The sequence below is a fragment of the Cetorhinus maximus genome, chromosome 8 (genome assembly GCF_964194155.1).
Source record: "Cetorhinus maximus chromosome 8, sCetMax3.hap1.1, whole genome shotgun sequence".
NCBI lineage: Eukaryota > Metazoa > Chordata > Chondrichthyes > Lamniformes > Cetorhinidae > Cetorhinus > Cetorhinus maximus.
The window spans coordinates 31,508,591-31,528,451 of record NC_135886.1 but is presented as its reverse complement, the minus strand read 5'-3'; the positions used below and the strand labels follow the sequence as shown (position 1 = coordinate 31,528,451).

Sequence of the window (19,861 nt, the reverse complement as noted above, 5' to 3'; positions counted from 1 at the left end):
CTTAAAACACCCCAAGGTTCTTCACAGGAAGATTATAAAGCGAAATTCAACACCAAGCCACATAAGATGAAATTAGGGCAGGTAGTCAAAAGTTTCATCAAACAGATAGGTTTTAATGAGTATCTTAAAGGAAGAAAGAGAGATAAAGAGGTTGAGGGAGGGAATTCCAAGGTTTAGGGTATCTTAGGGAACATCACCAATAGTGCAGCAATTAAAATTGGGGATGCTTAAGAGACTAAAATTAGAGGAGCTCAGCCATCTTGGAGGGTTGTGGGACTACAGGTTACTTACTACACATACCTCTGCTCCTGCCTCAGCTCACCTGCTGCTGAAACACTCGGGTCTAAATTTTAACACAGATGGGGAGGCTCTCTGTCTTTGTGAAAATGGCTGCTGAGATCTGGATCTGGAAATCCCACCCCTGAACTTGGCACCCACCATTTTCAGTGGGGGGGCATCAGTGGGAACGGGGGCTTTACACATCTGCGCTCTATGGAAGCAACTACCCATGTTAAAGTGCAGCTGCCTTCAGGCCAATCTGACTTTGGCTAGTGGGATGTCCAAAACACGATTTCTGCACTTTATACATTGTAGGAGAAAGTCTAAAGTTAGCAAGTTATTTGGAGAAGTAGGGTACTCTTTTGCAGAGGTAGGGTTCCCTTTTGGACATGGTCCTGGGATACCTTTGGGAGGTGTAAGGTGCTCTTTGGGAGAGGGAAGGTGCCCTTTTGAAGAAGTAAGATGCCTGTTGGGATTAAGTAGACTTGAATATCGTAAAAAATGAACAAACTCATTGGAACTGTCAAATGGAACTGTCAAGCTGTCAAAGGATTTAAATCTCCTGACCTTTTAATTTTTGAAAAAAACCTTCTGCAGTTTAAAAAAATTCACTGCTTATTATTTCAGTCCATCTGCTGACATAAGATTGAGGGTCAGCATTATAGGATTTGTTCCGCATGACTGATTTCACAATCTATCATTATCAGCCCATGGTTTGGTTGGCAGCTCCAAGTGCTTATAAATTCTTTGAAGTGGGGTTATGAATACAAATGCTGTTGTTATAAGGGATTACGTATTTCAAGGAAGTTAAATGTAGTGAGTGGGTTTTAATCAATGATTTTTTTTTTACAAATAGTGAATTCACCAACAGAAATGTAAGAAATGTATTTAATATCAGCGTGGGTCCTGATGCCTGTGCAGGGTGGATATTGGGTGAGGACAGGGAGGCAGTAAGGGTGGAGCCATTGGTAGGCATGAGTTAGCACTAAATTGGCATAGGGGCTATGAAGGGCCATGGGGATAGATGGGGGCATAGGTGGCATGGAGGATATGAGGGGCCATGGGAATGGTGCGTGGAGATACATAGGTTGGCATGGGCAGTATAAGGGGCCATAGGGGGTGTGTGGAGGGGCATAACTAGGCATAGAGGGTATGAGGGCTGGGGGGCATGAGGTGGCATGGGTTGGCATGAATGTGGCAGGGTGTGTGGGGTGGTGGGGCGGGCAAGGGATTGTGAGGGACGAGTGCTGGAGGGCTCATTTTTGTTCAATCTTTTTATACAGCTGGCTAAAAGTGCTGGAGCACCAAAGTGAGCCTTTTCAACCATCCCACCTCCGCACACAGCAGCCCCTGAGCTGCCTCCTCCATACTGTTCCCAGGGCTGCCTGCCACGACTCCCATTTCACCCCATCACCACCCCAATCAGCACCACCCCCCACCCCGACCCCCAGAACGAAAACTAGAGGTTCCAGGGCAGTTTTTCCTGGTTCTGCTTGACGGGGCCTGTGCTCCAGACCTAGGAGGGAAAATTCAGGCCTCAATCTTGCCTTTGTCACTTCCAAACTCAACAATTCCAGTTCTTTCCTGACTGGTCTCCCATCCATTATCCTCCATAAATTTAATCTCACCTAAAAATCGTGACTGCCAGATGCATTTCCTTAAAAAAATTCTGCTAGCCCATCACTCCTGTCCTCGAACACTGGCTTTGTCTTTCAGACCCACAAACCTCAAATGTAAAATTTTTACATTGGTGTTTAAATTCCTCCATGGCTGTGAACTACCCTATCTCTGGAAGCTCCTCCAAAGGTAGCTAAACATCCACCCCCACCCTGGCCTTGGGACTCTACCTTGTGCATTTTCCCTCTCTCCACCATTATTGCTTGTGACCTATGGCCCACACTCAATCGTTCCCTGCCCAAACCCTCAGCCTCACCACCTTCCACTCTTCCTTTGGCCCTCCTTAAAACCCACCTCTTTGTCATTCTTAATATCTCTGTTTTGCTTATGTTTGGGATGCTTTTGGATGTTAAAAGTGCTATATAAATGCAATTTGTTGTAGAGTAGGCACATACCTGTACCACACTGCCATATTTTATCACCTCTCCATGTACTTTTTTATTTTCCGTTTCATTTTGCTTCTGTTCCAATTCAGCTGCATGCTGTGAAAAGAAAATCGAGGTGAAAGTGCAGTTAATACAACATCTTTTATTTGCCATCAATGAAACAGTCAGAGATTTATAATGATCTGCGGTGAAATAAATATTGTTAAGCTTCCACCAGCAACCTACATTCTAAGCAATTTTCTCCTCATAAATTTTCCAAATAGACAACAGCCAGTGATTCAAGAGCGCTGCAGAACCACTTAGAGAACAATAGTCTTTAGCGTGAGAATGCTCAGACACATTGTCATTAGGGTGAGAGTCTGTTTATGCTAGGAGTGTGCATGTTATGCTTAGAGTTGTTACATTTCCATTACTGTTGACAAGCACATACAAGAGGGCAAAAATTAAACAACTTGTCAGCCCATGCAATTCAAGCTTATCTTGCACAGTCAGCTGTGTGTAGCATTGACAGAAGCCAGGAGTAGATTTTATACCCTCTTTACTGGAAATGGTTCCATAACACAGGGAGATTCAAGGCTGTACAAAGAAAATCTATAAAGCAAAACAAACAGTTCCTGTTAGTGACTTCTTTCTGGATTCACAAGGGTCAGGTGAACCACTGCTTAATGTTTGTATCCAGTTATTTTCCTGGGCTCAACAGCAACTGACAGAGAGGGTGTAATCACCAGACAGGCTTCAATTTTGGGAAAGGGATTCAATGCTAACATATTCAGAGTTCTGGAAAAGAGCCGCTCAATGTTAGACATACTGTGTCAAAATTTATCCAAAATCTCAAATCTATTTTACATCTGATTTATAATTCATGTTCTAACAATCTATTTTAAAGGGAATCTGTTCAAAAGATTTTTTATTCTGTGTGGCTAAATAGTACCACGTGTGCAGCTTTCCTCAGGTTGTTTCATTTGAACCTAACACTGATGAGGCACTGAAGATTTGACATAATTAATCACGGCATAAACATAGATATTCTTCAGCTACAGAATGGTTCAAGGGGGATCTTTGCAAGTTATGTGTGTTGCTTAACAACTGTGTTCAAAAATAGCAATGCAATGATGGAATTTGTGTAGTAAAAACATGACAGTACTGTAAAGAAGTCACGAGTAATTCATGTATACCATATTCATGACAAACATCACCCAAACCTCTGGCGGCAATAGTTTGGCATAGATGATCATCCCCACTTTGACGAAAGGATCCATAAACAGGAGAGCAAAAGAGATGAGGGGAAAGTAAACTCCACTTGTTAAATACCCACAAAAAGAATAACAACCTCCTTTAACAAAACTGAGCCTGTTGCCCAATTAAAGGAACTCAGTCAGTTCATAATATTTTAGGAAACTGAAATCAAAAATAATCCAAAACTACAGCCCAAGATGGGCAAATTCATGGGGAACAAATTCCATTTGTTTACATGAAACCACTTAATCTTTGGTCTCGTGAAGTTTTCAGCTAGAAACTGGAAAATTGTCACTGATATGCTGCGTCAGTACTAACAGTCACAGGGATAGGGCAGAAAATGTAGGTCACATGTTTCCAATTTCTGCATTGGTAGACCATCTGCTATCCCTGGAACAAAATGCCTGGTCCAGTTTTCACACAATCATAGCAATGAGGGTTTTTTTTATTCATGCGTAGGTTGTGGATGTCACTGGCTAGGCCAGCATTTATTGCCCATCCCTAATTGCCCTTGAGCTGCCTTCTTCAACCGTTGCAGTCTAGGTGGTGTAGGTATACCCACAGCGCTGTTAGAGAGGGAGTCCAGGTCTTCTTGCATTTGAACATGGACATGTGAGGAGTCATGAATGGTGCCGAACATTGTGCAATCATCAGCGAACATCCCCACTTCTGACCTTATGCTGGAAGGAAGGTCATTGATGAAGCAGTTGAAGATGGTTGGGCCGAGGACACTACCCTGAGGAATGCCTGCAGTGATGCCCTGGAGTTGAGATGATTGACCTCCAGCAGCCACAAGCATCTTCTTTTGTGCTAGGTATGACTCCAACCAGCTGAGAGTTTTCCCCCTGATTCCCATTGACTCCAGTTTTGCTAGGACTTCTTGATGCCACACTTGGTCAAATGCTGCGTTGATGTCAAGGGCAGTCACTCTCACCTCACCTCAGGAGTTCAGCTCCAAGATTTTAATGAGGTCAGGAGCTGAGTGGCTCTGGGGGAACCCAAACTGAGGGTCAATGAGCAGGTTATTGCTAAGCAAGCGCTGCTTGATAGCACTGTTGATGACCCCTTCCATTACTTTACTGATGATGGAGAGTTGGCTGATGGGGCAGTAATTGGCTGGGTTGGATTTGTCCTGCTTTTTGTGAACAGGACATACCTGGGCAATTTTCCACATTACCAGGTAGACGCCAGTGTTGTAGCTGTTATTGCTTGGCTAGGGTCGCAGCAAGTTCTGGAGCACAAGTCTTCAGTACTATTGTTGGAATATTGTCAGGTCCCATAGCCTTTGCAGTATCCAGTGCCCTCAGCCATTTCTTGATATTACGTGGAGTGAATTGAATTGGCTAAAGACTGGCATCTGTGATATGGGGACCTCCAGAGGAGGCCGAGATGGATCATCCACTCGGCATTTCTGGCTGAAGATTGTTGCAAATGCTTCTGCTTTATCTTTTGCACTGATGTGCCGTGCTCCTCTGTCACTGAGGATGGGGATATTTGTGGAGTCTCCTCCTCCAGTGAGTTGTTTAATTGTCCACCATCATTCACGACTGGATGTGGCAGGGCTGCAGAGCTTAGATCTGATCCGTTCGTTGTGAAATTGCTTAGCTCTGTCTATTGCTTGCTGCTTGTGCTGTTTGGCACGCAACTAGTCCTGTGTCGTAGCTTCACCAGGTTGACGCCTCATTTTGAGGTATGCCTGGTGCTGCTCCTGGTGTGCCCTCCTGCATTCTTCACTGAACCAGGGTTGATTCCCTGACTTGGTGGTAATGGTAGAGTGGGGGATATGCCGAGCCATGAGGTTACAGATTGTAGCTGAGTACAATTCTGCTGTTGATGATGGCCTACAGCACTTCAGTACAACTCATGAGTCTTGAGTTGCTAGATCTGTTCGAAATCTATCCCATTTAGCACGGTGGCAGTGCCACAGAACATGAGAATAAATGCTAAGCCTCCATCTTTACTGCACTGTAAAATATCACAAGTGCCACCATCACTTCACATTTTGCTGTGGATTTCCTGTTTATGGATGCCAAATCACAGTGAATATATTTCAGCTCCTGGACCAATTAAAACCCGTACTTGTGGCTATTACAAACATGATAGCCTGTGTGCAATGCCACAGGAGATGTATTAATAGGTATTAAATATATCTAAAAATATATTATTACAGTGGAATGACTATTATGGGCCATAAGCTAGCCCTCAAACAAACGGACACTGGCAAATGATCGAGATTACGTTTTCCCCCATCCCTGACTGCTCTTGAGAAGGTGGCGGTGAGCTGCTTTCTTGAACGGCTACAATTCATGTGATGTAGATACACCCACAGTGCTGCTAGGAAGGGAGTTCCAGGCAACTGGTGGCATTTAAATTCAATTAATTAATAAACCTGGAATAAATTGCTCGTCTCAGTATTGGTGGCCACAAAACTACGGATTGTTGTAAAAACCCATCTGGTTTTCTAATGTTCTTTCATGAAGGGTATCTGCACTTCCCATCCCATGTAACTTCTGTGTGATTCCAGGCCCACAGCAGTGCGATAGGCTCTTGACTGCCCTCCGAAATGGTGACGCAGTTGTATCAAACTGCTATCAACAAGTTTTAGTCAAAACATCTCAAACCATACAGATATATATTGTAAAAATACCTCATCTGCATGTAAAACCTAACGTCCTGTTGTAACATTTATACCACACACCTGTGTCTTCCCTTCCCATTGTAAATTCTAATTTACATTCATTTGTAATTTACATTCATAACTTGTCACACTGTAATTACACCTTCCTGCCACTGGTAGCGCTGGAGTACTTCAGTTTGGCATCACTGGGCAGAATTTTTCACTCGGCGTGCGGGCGCGCAACCTGGCACGCTCCAGCATAAAATAGCGCGCGATGATGTCAGGCGAGCGTCCCGATGTCATTGCGCACTCGTGCGATATTTCAGTCAGCAGGCGTGCTAAAGTCGGAAACGAGCCCACCGACAATTAAGAGGGTTATTAAGCCCATTAACAGCGCAATTAACTGGGAATTTTCACTGCCTGTCCCAACCTTATGGTTGGCGGGCGGGTAAATCGGCAAGGTGGCCTTTGCATTGTTCAGGAAACCTCATCCAAGGATGGGATGAGGTTTCCGTCATTAATTTAAAAAAAAAATGTTTGGACAGAATTTTCATGCTGCTCCATATGTTGAGGTGACTGTTTCTGATGTGTGGGCATTTTTTCACGGTTCTTAAAATCCTTATTTTTTTTGTATTGAAATTCTTCAGCGCCCTGAGGCAGCTCTCTGCCTTCAGGGAGCTTTCATTCTACGCTCCTCCACGCCCATGCTGACTTCAGGGCTCGCCCTCCTCCAACCCAGGCAGCGCTGACCTTATCAGCGCGCGCTTCACACTGGCTGGCTGTTAATTGGCCATCCAGCATGAGATCATGGTCGGGGGGCTGATCGCAGTCAGCGTTCCATTTCCCAGCCACTCCCGGGCCTGCCGATCGTGCCCACCCACCGAGTTCAAAATTCAGGCCTCTGAGTTCCTCAGCCTGTTGTACAGAGAAATTCATAATGTTGCAATTTAATTGGAAATAGTATAAAATCAGAGTATTATATAAAACTAAGGTTAGAATTTATGAATTCAAGATGGGAATTAAATATGTACCTTAGCCCCAGTTCCCCTAACCTAAGCCCTTCATCTATAGATCATACTTGATCTTGACTTTTGTGTGCAATACAAGAGATAGCCTATTATTTCTTAAAGTTACTTAAAACAAGTTATTTCGGTGGAACAACTATTATGGGCCGTAAGCTAGCCCCTGCAAATCAATGGACACTGGCTACCCAAATTTCTACCTGTATGTACAAAATATGAATGGCACAGGCCTGATGACAAGAGCAATGCTAAATAAAATGTTCTTTCATTCACTAAGAAAATAATATTAAATATAGCTGGAAATAAAATCATGTTATCCAGCACAAGACTTTGTTCCTATGAAAACCCTGGCAGATAACGAGGATGGTAGACAATAGAGCTATGAATAATGTGAATCCCAGTGTACATGGATCCTGACCTGTTCAAATTATGTTTCTTAATTGGAAGTATCGAAAAGCTTCATCAGGCCTCTGAAAATTCAGGTCGTTAGTTAGGGTGGTGGATAATTGAGATTCCAACACATAAAAGTGCAGTAATTAAAAGTCCATTTAAATCATAATGATGTAATTTGACAAAGGGGGGTCCAAGAAAAATCTGGGCTGAAACATAAAACATGATTTTAAAATCTATGAAACATCAAAAGGCACAGAATTTATGGCAGACAATAGAATTACGGAATAATATAAGTCCCACTGTATATAGATCTTGACATTTTCAAATTATGTTTCTTAATTAGAAATATCCAAAAGCATCATCATGCCTCTGTAAATTCAGGATGAATTCAGCTATATTGCGGTTGAGTCTTCCCTTTGCAGGGTTCAAAATGGATAACAGTAACTTCATGCAACTCAGTGTTGAAAATATATGGAGGTGCAGAGGGATGCTGCTTTAAAGTTTGACTTCACTCACCCTCACTCTTCCCTTCATTGCTGCGACTGCACTCCTCACTCTCATTCCTGCAGGAGCAGGGATACGGTAGCAATTGCAGTGCCGCAGGAAGTTTTATATTCAATTACTGGCACTGAGGACAGCAAGGTAACTTCAGCACTATCATTAACCAATCCAAAAGTAAGACCAAGAGATTGCATGGAGAGTATCATGCAAAATCAGAATTGCTCACAGCTCAATTTCAAGAACTTTATTTCTTTCTTGGGAAAGGTAACAAATGGTGCTGGTTAGGGATTATAAATCCACCCCTGGAGAATAATTAAGGAAAGTCAACTGCAGACAAGGAGGCAGCCTTTCACAAAATCCAGAAATAAGCGGTGGTTTAGAAATTGGAACTACTGGGTAAATATGACCCTGGAGTTCTCTCACTCTGAGCTGCAGCTATTTAGTGATCTTACCTACAGCTGCCCCAATCCCTTTTTAAGTGAGTTAGAGATGGGAAAGCTGTAATTGCTAGCATGGATAACCATGCACTTCAAAGTCGCTGGAGGAGCTGGCAGAGACAGAGAGTGCCCATGGTGCCAGCAGTCGGAGGACTGCAGGGGACCAGGCACATGCTCAGTTGGTGCCTGATGATGTGCCTCTGGAGTCGTCCATGACGCTGCAGGTGCAGGAAATGAGCCGGGTGTGTGGGAGCATCTGGGAGTGACACATAAGGCCAAGCTTGGCTTGGTCTCCGTGGTGGAAGAGTCTACGCAGACGATCACCGAAGCATTGAGCCACATGTCCGAGCTTTATGCATCCTTCATGGAGAGAGAGGCGACTCCCATGGAGAGACTCCTTCAGGAGACCCATCAGGGCTTCCTGGGGATGTGCTCTGACCAGCAAGCCCTCACATCGGCATTGACCTCAGCTGGTCAGTGCCAGTGTGGGAGATGGTCTGGGCACCAAGTTTCCCAGCTCGGTGCCAATCCATCCACGGTGAGCAGGGAGGTCCAAAGCGACCTCACGTCCGCACAGCAGCTGCCTGTTGTCTCTGTGGGCACCTCCCAGGGCACTCCGGATGAGGGTGGCAGCTTCTCCGCCCCTCTCTCAATGACCGCAGCATCCGGTGAGGCTGTGATGACTGGGGAGATACCAGCTGTGGAACTGGCAGATCCATCCCAGGCAGGGCCAGCACAGGCTCCACAGGCCAGAGGACGACCGCCAAGATCATCGAGACCAACAGGGCAGCAGAGTCAGCAGGCTGTCTCAGATTCCACTCCGAGCGATGGGGCAGCACCAAGACGTAGCACCCGGAAACATAAACATAAGGCACCTTAGGGACGCGACAGGTGTGCTTTTGTGTTGGCCCGAGACAAGGTCTTTATGATTTGCTTTGAATTGGAACACCATTGTCTTTTTTTTGCTTAAGTTTCTTTGCTTGTGATATTAAATTCAGACATGTGACCATGGCTGAGGGTGCCTCTTTTCTTCTGCCTGTGTATGTTTTCCAAAAATGTTAGGAGTACTTTGTGGGACATTTAGCTTTACTAACAAGGCCATTAGTTACTGTTCCTAAACAGGCAGATTTTGCACTTAGGTATCGAGTATCGCGCCTACAGCCCAGGCTTGTCCTGGAGGTCCATCTGTGGTGTGCTAGCTGAAGGTTCATTGGATTAAAGCCTCCCGGGTGTCCCTGCCTCCCTGGAGTATGCCCGGGTCAGTCTCTGCCCCCTCAGCATTTCCCTGTGCGTGCTCATCCTCGGACTCACTGCTGGATTCATCGTGTGCAGGTGCAGCCACTGCGTCTACATCTTCATCATCCACTGCGTCCCCCCTTTCCAGCGCAAGGTTGTGGAGAGTGCAGCGTGCAACCACTATCACCGAGACACGATCTGGGGGGTACTGGAGTGCGCCCCCTGTGCGGTCCAGGCATCAGAAACGCATCTTGAGAAGACTGATGGTTCCCTCCACCACAGCACTTGTGGAGGCGTGGCTCCTATTGTACCACTGCTCAGCTTCTGTTCTTGGATGGCCGAGAGGCGTCATGAGCCACCTTCTGAGGGGATAGCCCTTGTCACCCAGCAGCCATCCATCAAGCCGGGCTGGAGCACTGAAGAGCCCCGGCACCTGGGAGAGTTTGAGGATGTTGGCATCGTGCCTGGGAGCTGCCTGGGTACCTTGCACAGACTTGTAGAATCAGCAGCCTGACGAAGGCACCGGGCTCACCTGCTGGCGCCTCGATGGCCACATGTGTACAGTCTATTGCACCCTGGACACAGGGGAAGCCAGCAATGGCCGCAAAGCCTCTGGCTCGCTGTTTCTGCCTTGCCTGGTCCCAATGGAAGTGGATGAAAGTCAATGCATGCCTGAACAGGGCATCTGTAACCTGCTTGACACAAGTGTGGACAGCTGATTGGGAGACACCGCAAAGATCAACCACCAAGCACTGGAAGGAGCCAGAGGCATAGAAGTTGAGTCCTTCAGAGCCACTGGCATGGGGTGTCCGCCCACACAGTTAGTGGAAATCTCAGGCCCTATCATCTGACACACATAGTTGACTGTCTCCCTTGAGAGGTGGTGCCTCCTTCGGCACTGCACCTCAGACATATTGAGGTAGCTGCTTCGCTGCCTGTATACCCTGACAGCAGGATAATGGCATCTTCTGCGGACACTTCCACCTTGGGCTACCTCTTGGCCCTGTGCCCCTTGTGCCTGCGCCTGTCCTCCCAAAGGTGGCCCCCCTGGAGGCTGAATGTGCACTCCTGACCTCCTCCCCCTTCTAGCCCTCCCTTCCTCCTCAGAGGAGGTGCCTCCAGTGGACAGTTCAGCTCCTATTCCCAGGCTAAGGGAAGGCTCCCTGAAACCTGCAGGCCCAGAAAAGATTCCTCACTGCAGAGTGCTGACCTGAAGGTTAAGAGACCAGACAAAGCAGCTGGTATGCGTTTTGAAGTATTGCAGATCACACAGGCAAGTTTCAATAACTTTGAGAAATCAATATTTGACAGAGCACACTCGCGACCCCACTGAGCCCTCTTATCCCGCCCATGGATGAGTTTTATACAAATATGTCTTACCCGCCTACCCGCCTGCCCATTGTGCCCATGCAGCAACCCGAATATTGCTCGGGGACCGAAAAATGGGCGTCAATTGGTGAGTCAAGGTCCTTAAGTGGCCCGTTAATTAATGGCGGGCGCGCATCGGATATCATCGTGCGCCCGCCCAATGAAATATCACGATGTCGCGCGGTGACATCGGGACACTCGCCCGACATCACCATGTGTCATTTTACGCGCGGACGTGTGGGGCCCACCCCCAGCACGCCAATGGGAAAATTCTGCCCAACGTTACAAGCTGCTTATAAAATTGGGTGTTAAACTTTAGACTGAAAGCTGGAACAAAATTGGTATCAACTTAAATGCTGCATGCCAGCCAGAAAAAGGAAGGAAGCAATATAATGCAGCAATTTTGGCAAGCCTGAAGCCAGGCCACATATCACTAAAGCTACACTGGCAATGGATGTGGTGAATGGAGCGAGTGTAAAGATTGTTAACTTAAACTTATCTGTATTCCTGAATGAATGTGCTCAACAGAAAATTGTTTTCAATTTTAAATCCTGCAAATGAAGGATCGAATACAATATGGATTAATTCAGCCTGAATTTTCAGAGGCCTGATGATGCTTTTGGATATTTCTAGTTAAGAAACATAATTTGAACAGGTCAAGGTCTATGAACAGTGGGATTTATATTATTTGTAATTCCACTGTCTGCCAACCTGAATTTGTCAGACTGCTTGCTGACTTTGTCATGGGTGATCAGGCTGAACAGTGGGAAGGCTAAAGTTACTGTGAACGAGTGGTTGGAGAAAATGGGGTGTTGAACAGAGGAGATAAAGGGCTATACTTTTGAAAGCTGTAAGGATCGGGCCAAAGGATAGATGCAAGTTCGTGCTGTTGATAGTTACGGACTGAGAAGAACGAAGGGGTGATTAGCAGCAGGAATGAGGGAGGATGAAAAGAGCAGTGATGGATGTCATGAATGAGAAGTGTTGTGATAAGAAGAGAAAGGGAAGACGGTGTAAAGACTATGGAATCAAACAACAGCACTGAGAGGAGTTAGGAGTATAATAGCTGTAGAACGGACGCCATTGACTTTGGTCATGAAGAGCAGGATTTTCCTTCTCCACGTGGAAAAGACAAATGGTCCCAGTCGATGCTGCTGAGGCCTCCAGCATCAAGAGGAAATCTGCTGCTGCCAAGGAAGGAAAACACTTTGGCACTGCAGTGAACTATCGCTGCAGCATTTTCAAAAGAACACCGAGTTGGGCGGAGGAGAAGGAGAAGTGTCGTCATATATCAGAATTAAAGCAAAGAGAACAACGTATTTACACAGTTACCAGCCAGGTAGAGACCTGAAGATTCAGATCATCAATCAATGGCTGAATCAGATGATACACCAGCCCAAGGTTTATTAAAGGTGTAACTGTTTCAGTGCACACACCACTGAGGTTTTGAAAAGGAAGTTTCATATTTGGTGATCAAAAATTATTTCAATGATCATTAAGATTTATTTTTCAACAGACATGACAGTGCAGAGTGAGGTTGTCAGAATGAACTGCTCCTGATTGCTTTGGGCATTGATGGAGACCCACCTCATCCCAATGAGGTGATTGTGCCCTTTATGAGATATGGGGCAGGATTTTTAGGTGGGCATGTGGGCGCGATCGGCGGGCCCGGGAGTGGCCGGGAAATGGCCCCTGGCCGCGATTTCACGCTGGCTGGCCAATTAAGGGAGGGAGGCAGGAAGGGAGCTCTGAAGAAGAGTCATACGGATTCGAAATGTTAGCTCTGTTTCTCTCTCCACAGACGCTGCCCGACCTGCTGAGTTTTTCCAGCATTTTCTGTTTTTATTTCAAGAATTATAGTTTGCTTCTGCATGATGCACAATTATCCAAAACAGAAATACCGTCCTTCTATCAGCAGACAAGATAATGAAAAAGCAGAGGGTCTCCATCACATGCAAAGGTCGCCCATGAAGGAAACAAGGTGGCATGAGAAGCCATTGCCAGCATGTAGTGAGATTGAGGGCCAAATCATCAATTGTTTCCAGAAATTGCCTTCTACATAAACAATTATCCACTGAAAATTCCTTTGCAAATGTCCACAACTGACTATAATTCAGAAGAGCAATGTCTGTAAAACGTGCTTACTCATAAATCTAATCCATTATTCTAACACAGTCTTCTTCAGCTGTCAGGAAGTCGTGAGGTAAGTGGATGAGTCTTTTCGACTATAGCCTTTGAGGACTGAGGTGATACAATTCCTGGTGAAGTTGTGGAATGACTACTTTCCAGCTACAAATCACCTGCACTTTCAGGGTGACCTATATGGTTCCCCTTTGTGCTGTCATCAGAGGGGAAAACAAGAACGAAACCCCTGAGGTAACATTCTGAGAGACAGCAACATCTACCTACAGTTATCATATTTGACCAACAACTGATGCTGGGCATTGGTTCTGCTGGGATAATGGCTAGTGAGAAAACAGAATCAATAGTTCCAATTAAGCCTTGTCAGCTCTGAATCATGTGGTGTGAAGGACCTCTTGCAAGGAATCAATGGTAGCAGTTGTAGCTGCATTCCAGAGAGCATAGCTATCTTTAGATTCTTCCCTTGGAGGCTTGTAGCCACAGATCTCTCCTGGGTTGCCACACTTTCCACTGTGGTCAGCATTACGTCCTTGCAAACTTACTTCGTTGTGTTGCAGATGGAAATTGTGGGCTTAATCAATTTACTCAGCATCTGCAGCACATTCATAGAAATGGGCTCTGCTACCTCCACACAAGTTCTACGTTCCTGTATCATTCTTCTTTTGAACACAAGACTCCTGGGTCCCTTGGTTACTCAGTGGAGGACAATCATTTTTCTCCCCTCCAATGTAGCTGACACTTAACCACCCTCTGAAATAGCCGAGCAAACCACTCAGTTCAAGGGTAATTAGAGCTGGGCAACAAATCCTGCCCGTGCCAATGATGCCCACATCCCATGAAAGAATTTTTAAAAATCAGCATTGGAGACCCACTCATCTTACACTCCCAGGTCCTTCTGCTCACTGGTGCTTTATGTTTCATAATTCCATCCGATTCCATCCCTCTCCCGGGAAATGGCCTGAGCGTTTTTTACTTTATTAAACCAGTCTGTTTGAAAACTTGGGGTCATATTCGGCTCCAAGATGAGCTTCCAGCTCATATTTGTGCCATCACTGAGACCATCTATTTCCACCTCCAAAACATTTCCCGGCCTCACCCCTGTCTCAGCTAGTAAGAACTGAAGGAATAGGAGCAGGAGTAAACCATACAGCCTGTCAAGTCAGCTCCACCATTCCATATGATCAGGCTGATCTTGGGCTTCAACTCACTTTCCATCCCGCTCCCCGTATCCTTTGATTCCCGAGAGACCAAAAATCTGTCTCAGTCTTAAATATATTCAATAATAGCACATCCACAACCCTCCGGAATAGAGCATTTCAGAGGTTCACAACCCATCTGGTGAAGAAATTTCTCTTCATCTCAGTCCTAAATGATCAGTCCCTTATCCTGAAACTGACCCTATGTTCTAGATTCCTCAGCCAGGGGAAACAACCTCTCAATATCCACCCTGTCAAGCCCTTCATAATCTTGAATATTTCAATGAGGTCACCTCTTGTTCTTTTCAACTCCAGAGAATATGGACCCACTATACTCGGCAATTCATCACAGGACAACTCTCTCACCCCAGGGATGAAACCTTGCAATTATATTCTTCCTTAAATATGGAGACTAAAATGCACACATTCCAGGTGTGGTCTCAACTAAGCCCTGTACATTTGTAGCAAGACTTCTTTACTACTTTCTTAAATGCTTGCTGTACCTGAATGCTAACTACACTTACACCTAAGTTTCTCTACGCATAAACATTTACAAGTTTCACGTCTTTTAAACAATGTTTTGCTTTTCTATTCTTACAATCAAAGTAAATAACCTCACACTTCCCCACATTATATTCCATTTGCCACCTTAGTGCCCACACACAAACATGTCTATAACTCTTCGCAGCCTCTGTGTCCTCCTCTCAGCTTTTGTTCCCACCTAGCTTTGTATCATCAGCAAATTTAGATACATTATTCTCTGTCTCTAAGTCATTAACATGGATTGTAACATGGTTGCACAGTGGTATTGTTGCTGGACTGATATTCCAGATAGGCAAAGTAATGCTCTGGGGACCAGAGTTTGAATCCCACCATGGCAGATGGTGAAATTTGAATTCAACAAAAATCTGAATTAAAAGCCTGATGATGACCATGAAAACCATTGTCGATGTTGTAAAAACCCATCTGGTTCAGTAATGTCCTTTAGGGAAGGAAATCTGCTGTTCTTACCTGGTTACCTACACTCCAGACCCACAGCAATGTGGTTGACTCTTAAAACGCCCTCTGAATAAGGGCAATTAGTGCAGGCCTAGCCAGCGATGCCCACATCCAATTAATTAAAAAAGGGCAAAGCACATTTAACTGTATGAATTAAAAATGAGGTTCCTTTCAATTTGTTTCCTTTTTAGGCACAGTTGTAGGCTAACAGGCTGGTTGGATCTTAAATGCCTCTGACTCAGACACACAAACTCCGTTCTGTTTATACCTAGCTTCCGCTTTGAATGTAAATTTTCCATTCTATTACTAGGTTTTTTAATTTTACCTCTCCTAACAATAATCCTTTCATTCCAACAATTTATTAGTAATATAAACATATTGCTTAGCATCTCCTAGCTAGGTACAAGATTTGACCCATTCTTTTGAATGGTTTATTCAACAAATGCAAATTTACAACTTATCTTTTAACTTCCTTACATTTATCGAATTAACATCTCAAAACTACTATGCATCAAAGCCGCCCAGACTAGCTGGCTTTAATCCAATTAAGACATACACTGACGCACACATTGACACAGACCCTGCTACAATTCCAATTTTAAAATAATTTCCAATAACATTATAGACATTAATATCTCTTCATGACACAAGGCATAATCCTACGAAGGGGAAAGATAGGGAAAACAAGTCCAGAGCTCCCTGGATAATAAAACAGATAGAGATTAAGATGAAGCAGAAAAAATATGCAAAAGACATACGTCAGGTGATATTACAATTGGCGAACCAAGCTGCATGTAGAAGGTTCAAAGGGGAATTGAAAAGCAAATAAGAGAAGCAAAGAGAGAAGGTGAGAAGAGACTGGTAGCTAACATAAAATGGAATATCTTCTGTGGGCATATAAATAATAAAAGAGTGGTAAGGGTAGCAGGCAACCATTTAGGGACCAGAAATGAGATTTATGCATGAAGGCAGGGGACATGACTGAGGTATCAAGTGTATGCTTTGCAACTGTCTTTACTAAGGAAGGAGATGCTGCCCAGGTCATGGTGAAAGAGGATGCAGTTCAGACACTTGAAGGATTTAAAATTGATAAGGAATAGGTACTGGATAGGTTGTATTTATTTAAAAGTTCATAAGGCACCAGGAGCGAATGACTTGCCTCCAAGAACACTGAAGAAATTGAGAGTGGAAATTGCAGAGCACTGGCCATAATTTTCCCATCTTCCTTAGGCTCAAGCGTGGTGCCCAAGGACTAGAGAGTTGCAAATGTTCAATAAAGGGTATAAAGATAAGTCCAGCAACTACAGGCCAGTCATCTTAACCTTTGTGGTAGGGAAGCTTTTAGAAACGATAATTTGGGAAAAAATTGATAATCACTTGGGAAAATGTGGATTAATTAAGGAAAGCCTACACGGATTTATTAAGAGTGAATTGTGTTTAACTAACTTACCTAAGGATTTTGATGAGGTAACAGAGAAAGAGATAATGAAGGTAATGATGTTGATGTGGTGTACACGGGCTTCCAAAAGACATTTAAGATAAAGTGCCACACTACAGACTTGCGAGCAAAGTGTAAAGAAAATATTATATTTTCCAATATTACTGTGGGATACTGTGAAGCAGGCTTGTGGGGGCTGAGTGTATGTTGGGTATGTGTGACTAATTTAGTTGAACTGAAGACAGTCAGACTGCAAGGTTTAAATCATCAAAGGGATTAGGTGTAAGAACTGGCATTTTGAAGGGGAAATGGACAAGCTAAGATGGGATACAAGTAGATACTGCATGCAAAGAAATTTGCATTAGGAGATAAATAAAGAGTGAATTTTTGGCTATTGAATTTCAAAGAGGAAAAAGGAAGTTTTACAACTAGCAAAGATCATAAATAAATAAAGCAAAGTTATTAAGTTTATTTTTCCAGAAAGTGGTGGACATAAAGACAACATGAAAGATTTTAGATTCTGGGAAAGGTAACTTTCAAAAGACTTTTAAGAAAAATGGATTTAATGATGAAAGGGGAAAATATATTTCAGGAAAGCTTGAAAGCTGTATGAGGTACGTGGCCGCGTGCTCTTGAATAGTGTGCTGTGTGAGCACCATCCTGTGAAATAAGCAACTTCTAGCTGCCCCAGAGAAGCGTCTGGTTGTTCCAGAAAGCAAGGTTTTGTTACAGGCTTGGATTTCCATTGTTGAGTGAGAGGGAGTGAGAAGCTTGTGAAATACCTCCCCTATAGCAACGGTGGGTACCTTAAGGTAATATTATTGGATGTTTGATAGATTAAGAATCTATAGGGACTGTTGCCTGGAAAAGGGTGTTTACTTGTGAGTCTAGCTAAGTAAAAAATCTTTTGGGAAATGTTATAAAACTGAGCTGAACTGTGTAACTGTAACCTTGTGTGTTCAATTTTTTTTTTATTTTGTGAAAAAATGTTTTAATTTAATATTTAAAATCTCCAAAGGTGGCAGTGGAATCTTTACTTCTGACTTCCGTGCACATACCATCACTTAATAAAATACAAGTTGCAAAATCGTTGTGAGAGCCTGGCCAAGTTTGCCTTTGGGATTTGGTCAGCCAGGCAAATGCCACCTGCCATATGACAACTAAAGTTAGAACTCATGGAATAAAAGGGACAGTAAAAACATGGATACTCAATTGATTAAGTGACAGGAAACAAAGAATAGTTGTGAATGGTTGTTTTTCGGACCGGAGAAAGATGTTCCTGAGGGATCAGTGTTAGGAACGCTGCTCTTCCAGATATATGTAAATGGCCTAGACCTTGGTGTATAGGGCACAATTTCAAAAGTTGCTGATGATACAAAACTTGGAAGTATTGTGAACCATAAGGAGGACAGTGTAGAACTTCAAAAGGACACAGGGGAGAATTGTCCCAGATTTGCACTAAGTGCAGTAGAGCACGGGAAAAATTACATTTTACCTGCCAGGCGCAATGGTAGCTTCTCATGCCGTATCATCCCCGCCACATTACTTATGCATTCCTGGGAAACAGGTCGTTTCGATGACAGGCAGGATCTCATTCGCCTGCCACGCCAACACCTCACCACTTCCATACTGCGGGCGTCATATTTGAAGTGAAGCCATGCAGACACCTCTCAGTGCTTCCAGCCCACGACTGCTGCACAGAAGACATGGTCCTGAATGCCAAGAAAACTGCAGCCCCCAGGTTTAATGACGCATCCCTCGAGCACCAATTGGATGCAGTAGAGGCCCGCCGTAATGTCCTCTACCCCCACTCTGGGCGCAGGATGGGCAGCAACGTCACCAATCCGGCTTGGGAGGCAGTGGCAACGTTGGTCAGCACCAACACCCTGCAGAAGAGGACAGCTGCCCAGAGTCAGAAAAGGATGAATGATCTCCTCTGTTCCGCCATGGTAAGTCACTCTTCCCATCACTCTCAACTCACACGCTCACAAACCCATCACACATTCAGAGAGGCTCCACTCACTGCCAGTTCAAGGGACATCACCATTCACTCTCTCACACACACCTTCATTGTCCTCATCCTCATCATGGGACCACTACCACCCACACAGGCTAGACATACTTATCATCTGGCTTGGCAGATGTCCTGCTTGCACTCTCTCCATCTTTATTCATGCAGGACAAGTTGGCACACAACAAAAGGGAGAGGTCGCAGACTGGTGGAGGAATGCCTGAAATCAAGGTCCTCACGGACTTTGAAATCAGAGCCATCCAGCTGGCCGGCGAGGATCTGGACCGTTCCTGTGCTGACAGTGAGGTCAGTGGTGCCCTACCAAGTGAGGATCCAGCAGTTCAACATCCATCAGACAACCATGCTGTGAGTGATGTGTCCTGTTACACAGGCCACTGCCATACACTAATTATCTCCCTTTGCTTTCGCAGGCACACCTGGGAAGCAGCCAACAGAGACCATTACCCAGGGCCTCCAATCAAGCCCTGAAGAAACCTCTGAAGAAGAATCTGGAGGCACCCACCCTGAAGTCCCGTCACAGCGCTCACCACACACTCCACAAATGCAGAGACACACACCTGGTGGGACTTGGCTTTAGAGTAGCCTTGGAAATCACAATCTGGTGAGCACAGCGCACTCTCTGATCCACTGCAGGTGGCGGCAGGGACTTCCCAGGTCCCCGGCACTCGGAGGACTGCTGGAGGCCAGAAATTTGATGAGTCCAAGTCAGATGACGAGCCTCTGGGCTGGGACATGCCTCAGTTGCTGGAGCTGCAAAGGCAAGCTCGAGAACATCAGGAAGTGATGTCCGCTGCACTCCTCAGATTGCAAGTTACAATGGAGGAGTCTATTCACCTTCAGGCTGAAGTGATAATGCCAGCATGCCAATACACCAGGGTCAACATTGACAGGCTGGCGGCCAC

At 44.8% G+C, this 19,861-nt stretch overlaps 1 protein-coding gene across 4 annotated transcripts in view; it reads right to left on the bottom strand.

Moving 5' to 3' along the window:
• itpr3 (inositol 1,4,5-trisphosphate receptor, type 3) overlaps positions 1-19,861 on the bottom strand; it is a 322,646-nt gene that overhangs the window by 195,632 nt on the left and 107,153 nt on the right. For 3 of the 4 annotated variants that reach the window (XM_078546659.1, XM_078546662.1, XM_078546660.1), the window contains one exon: positions 2,352-2,438. In XM_078546659.1, coding sequence (XP_078402785.1) covers positions 2,352-2,438 — 87 coding nt within the window. Of the gene's footprint in view, positions 1-2,351; positions 2,439-2,567; positions 2,728-19,861 lie in introns of those variants that run through there. The other variant, XM_078546661.1, reaches the window with a different exon arrangement.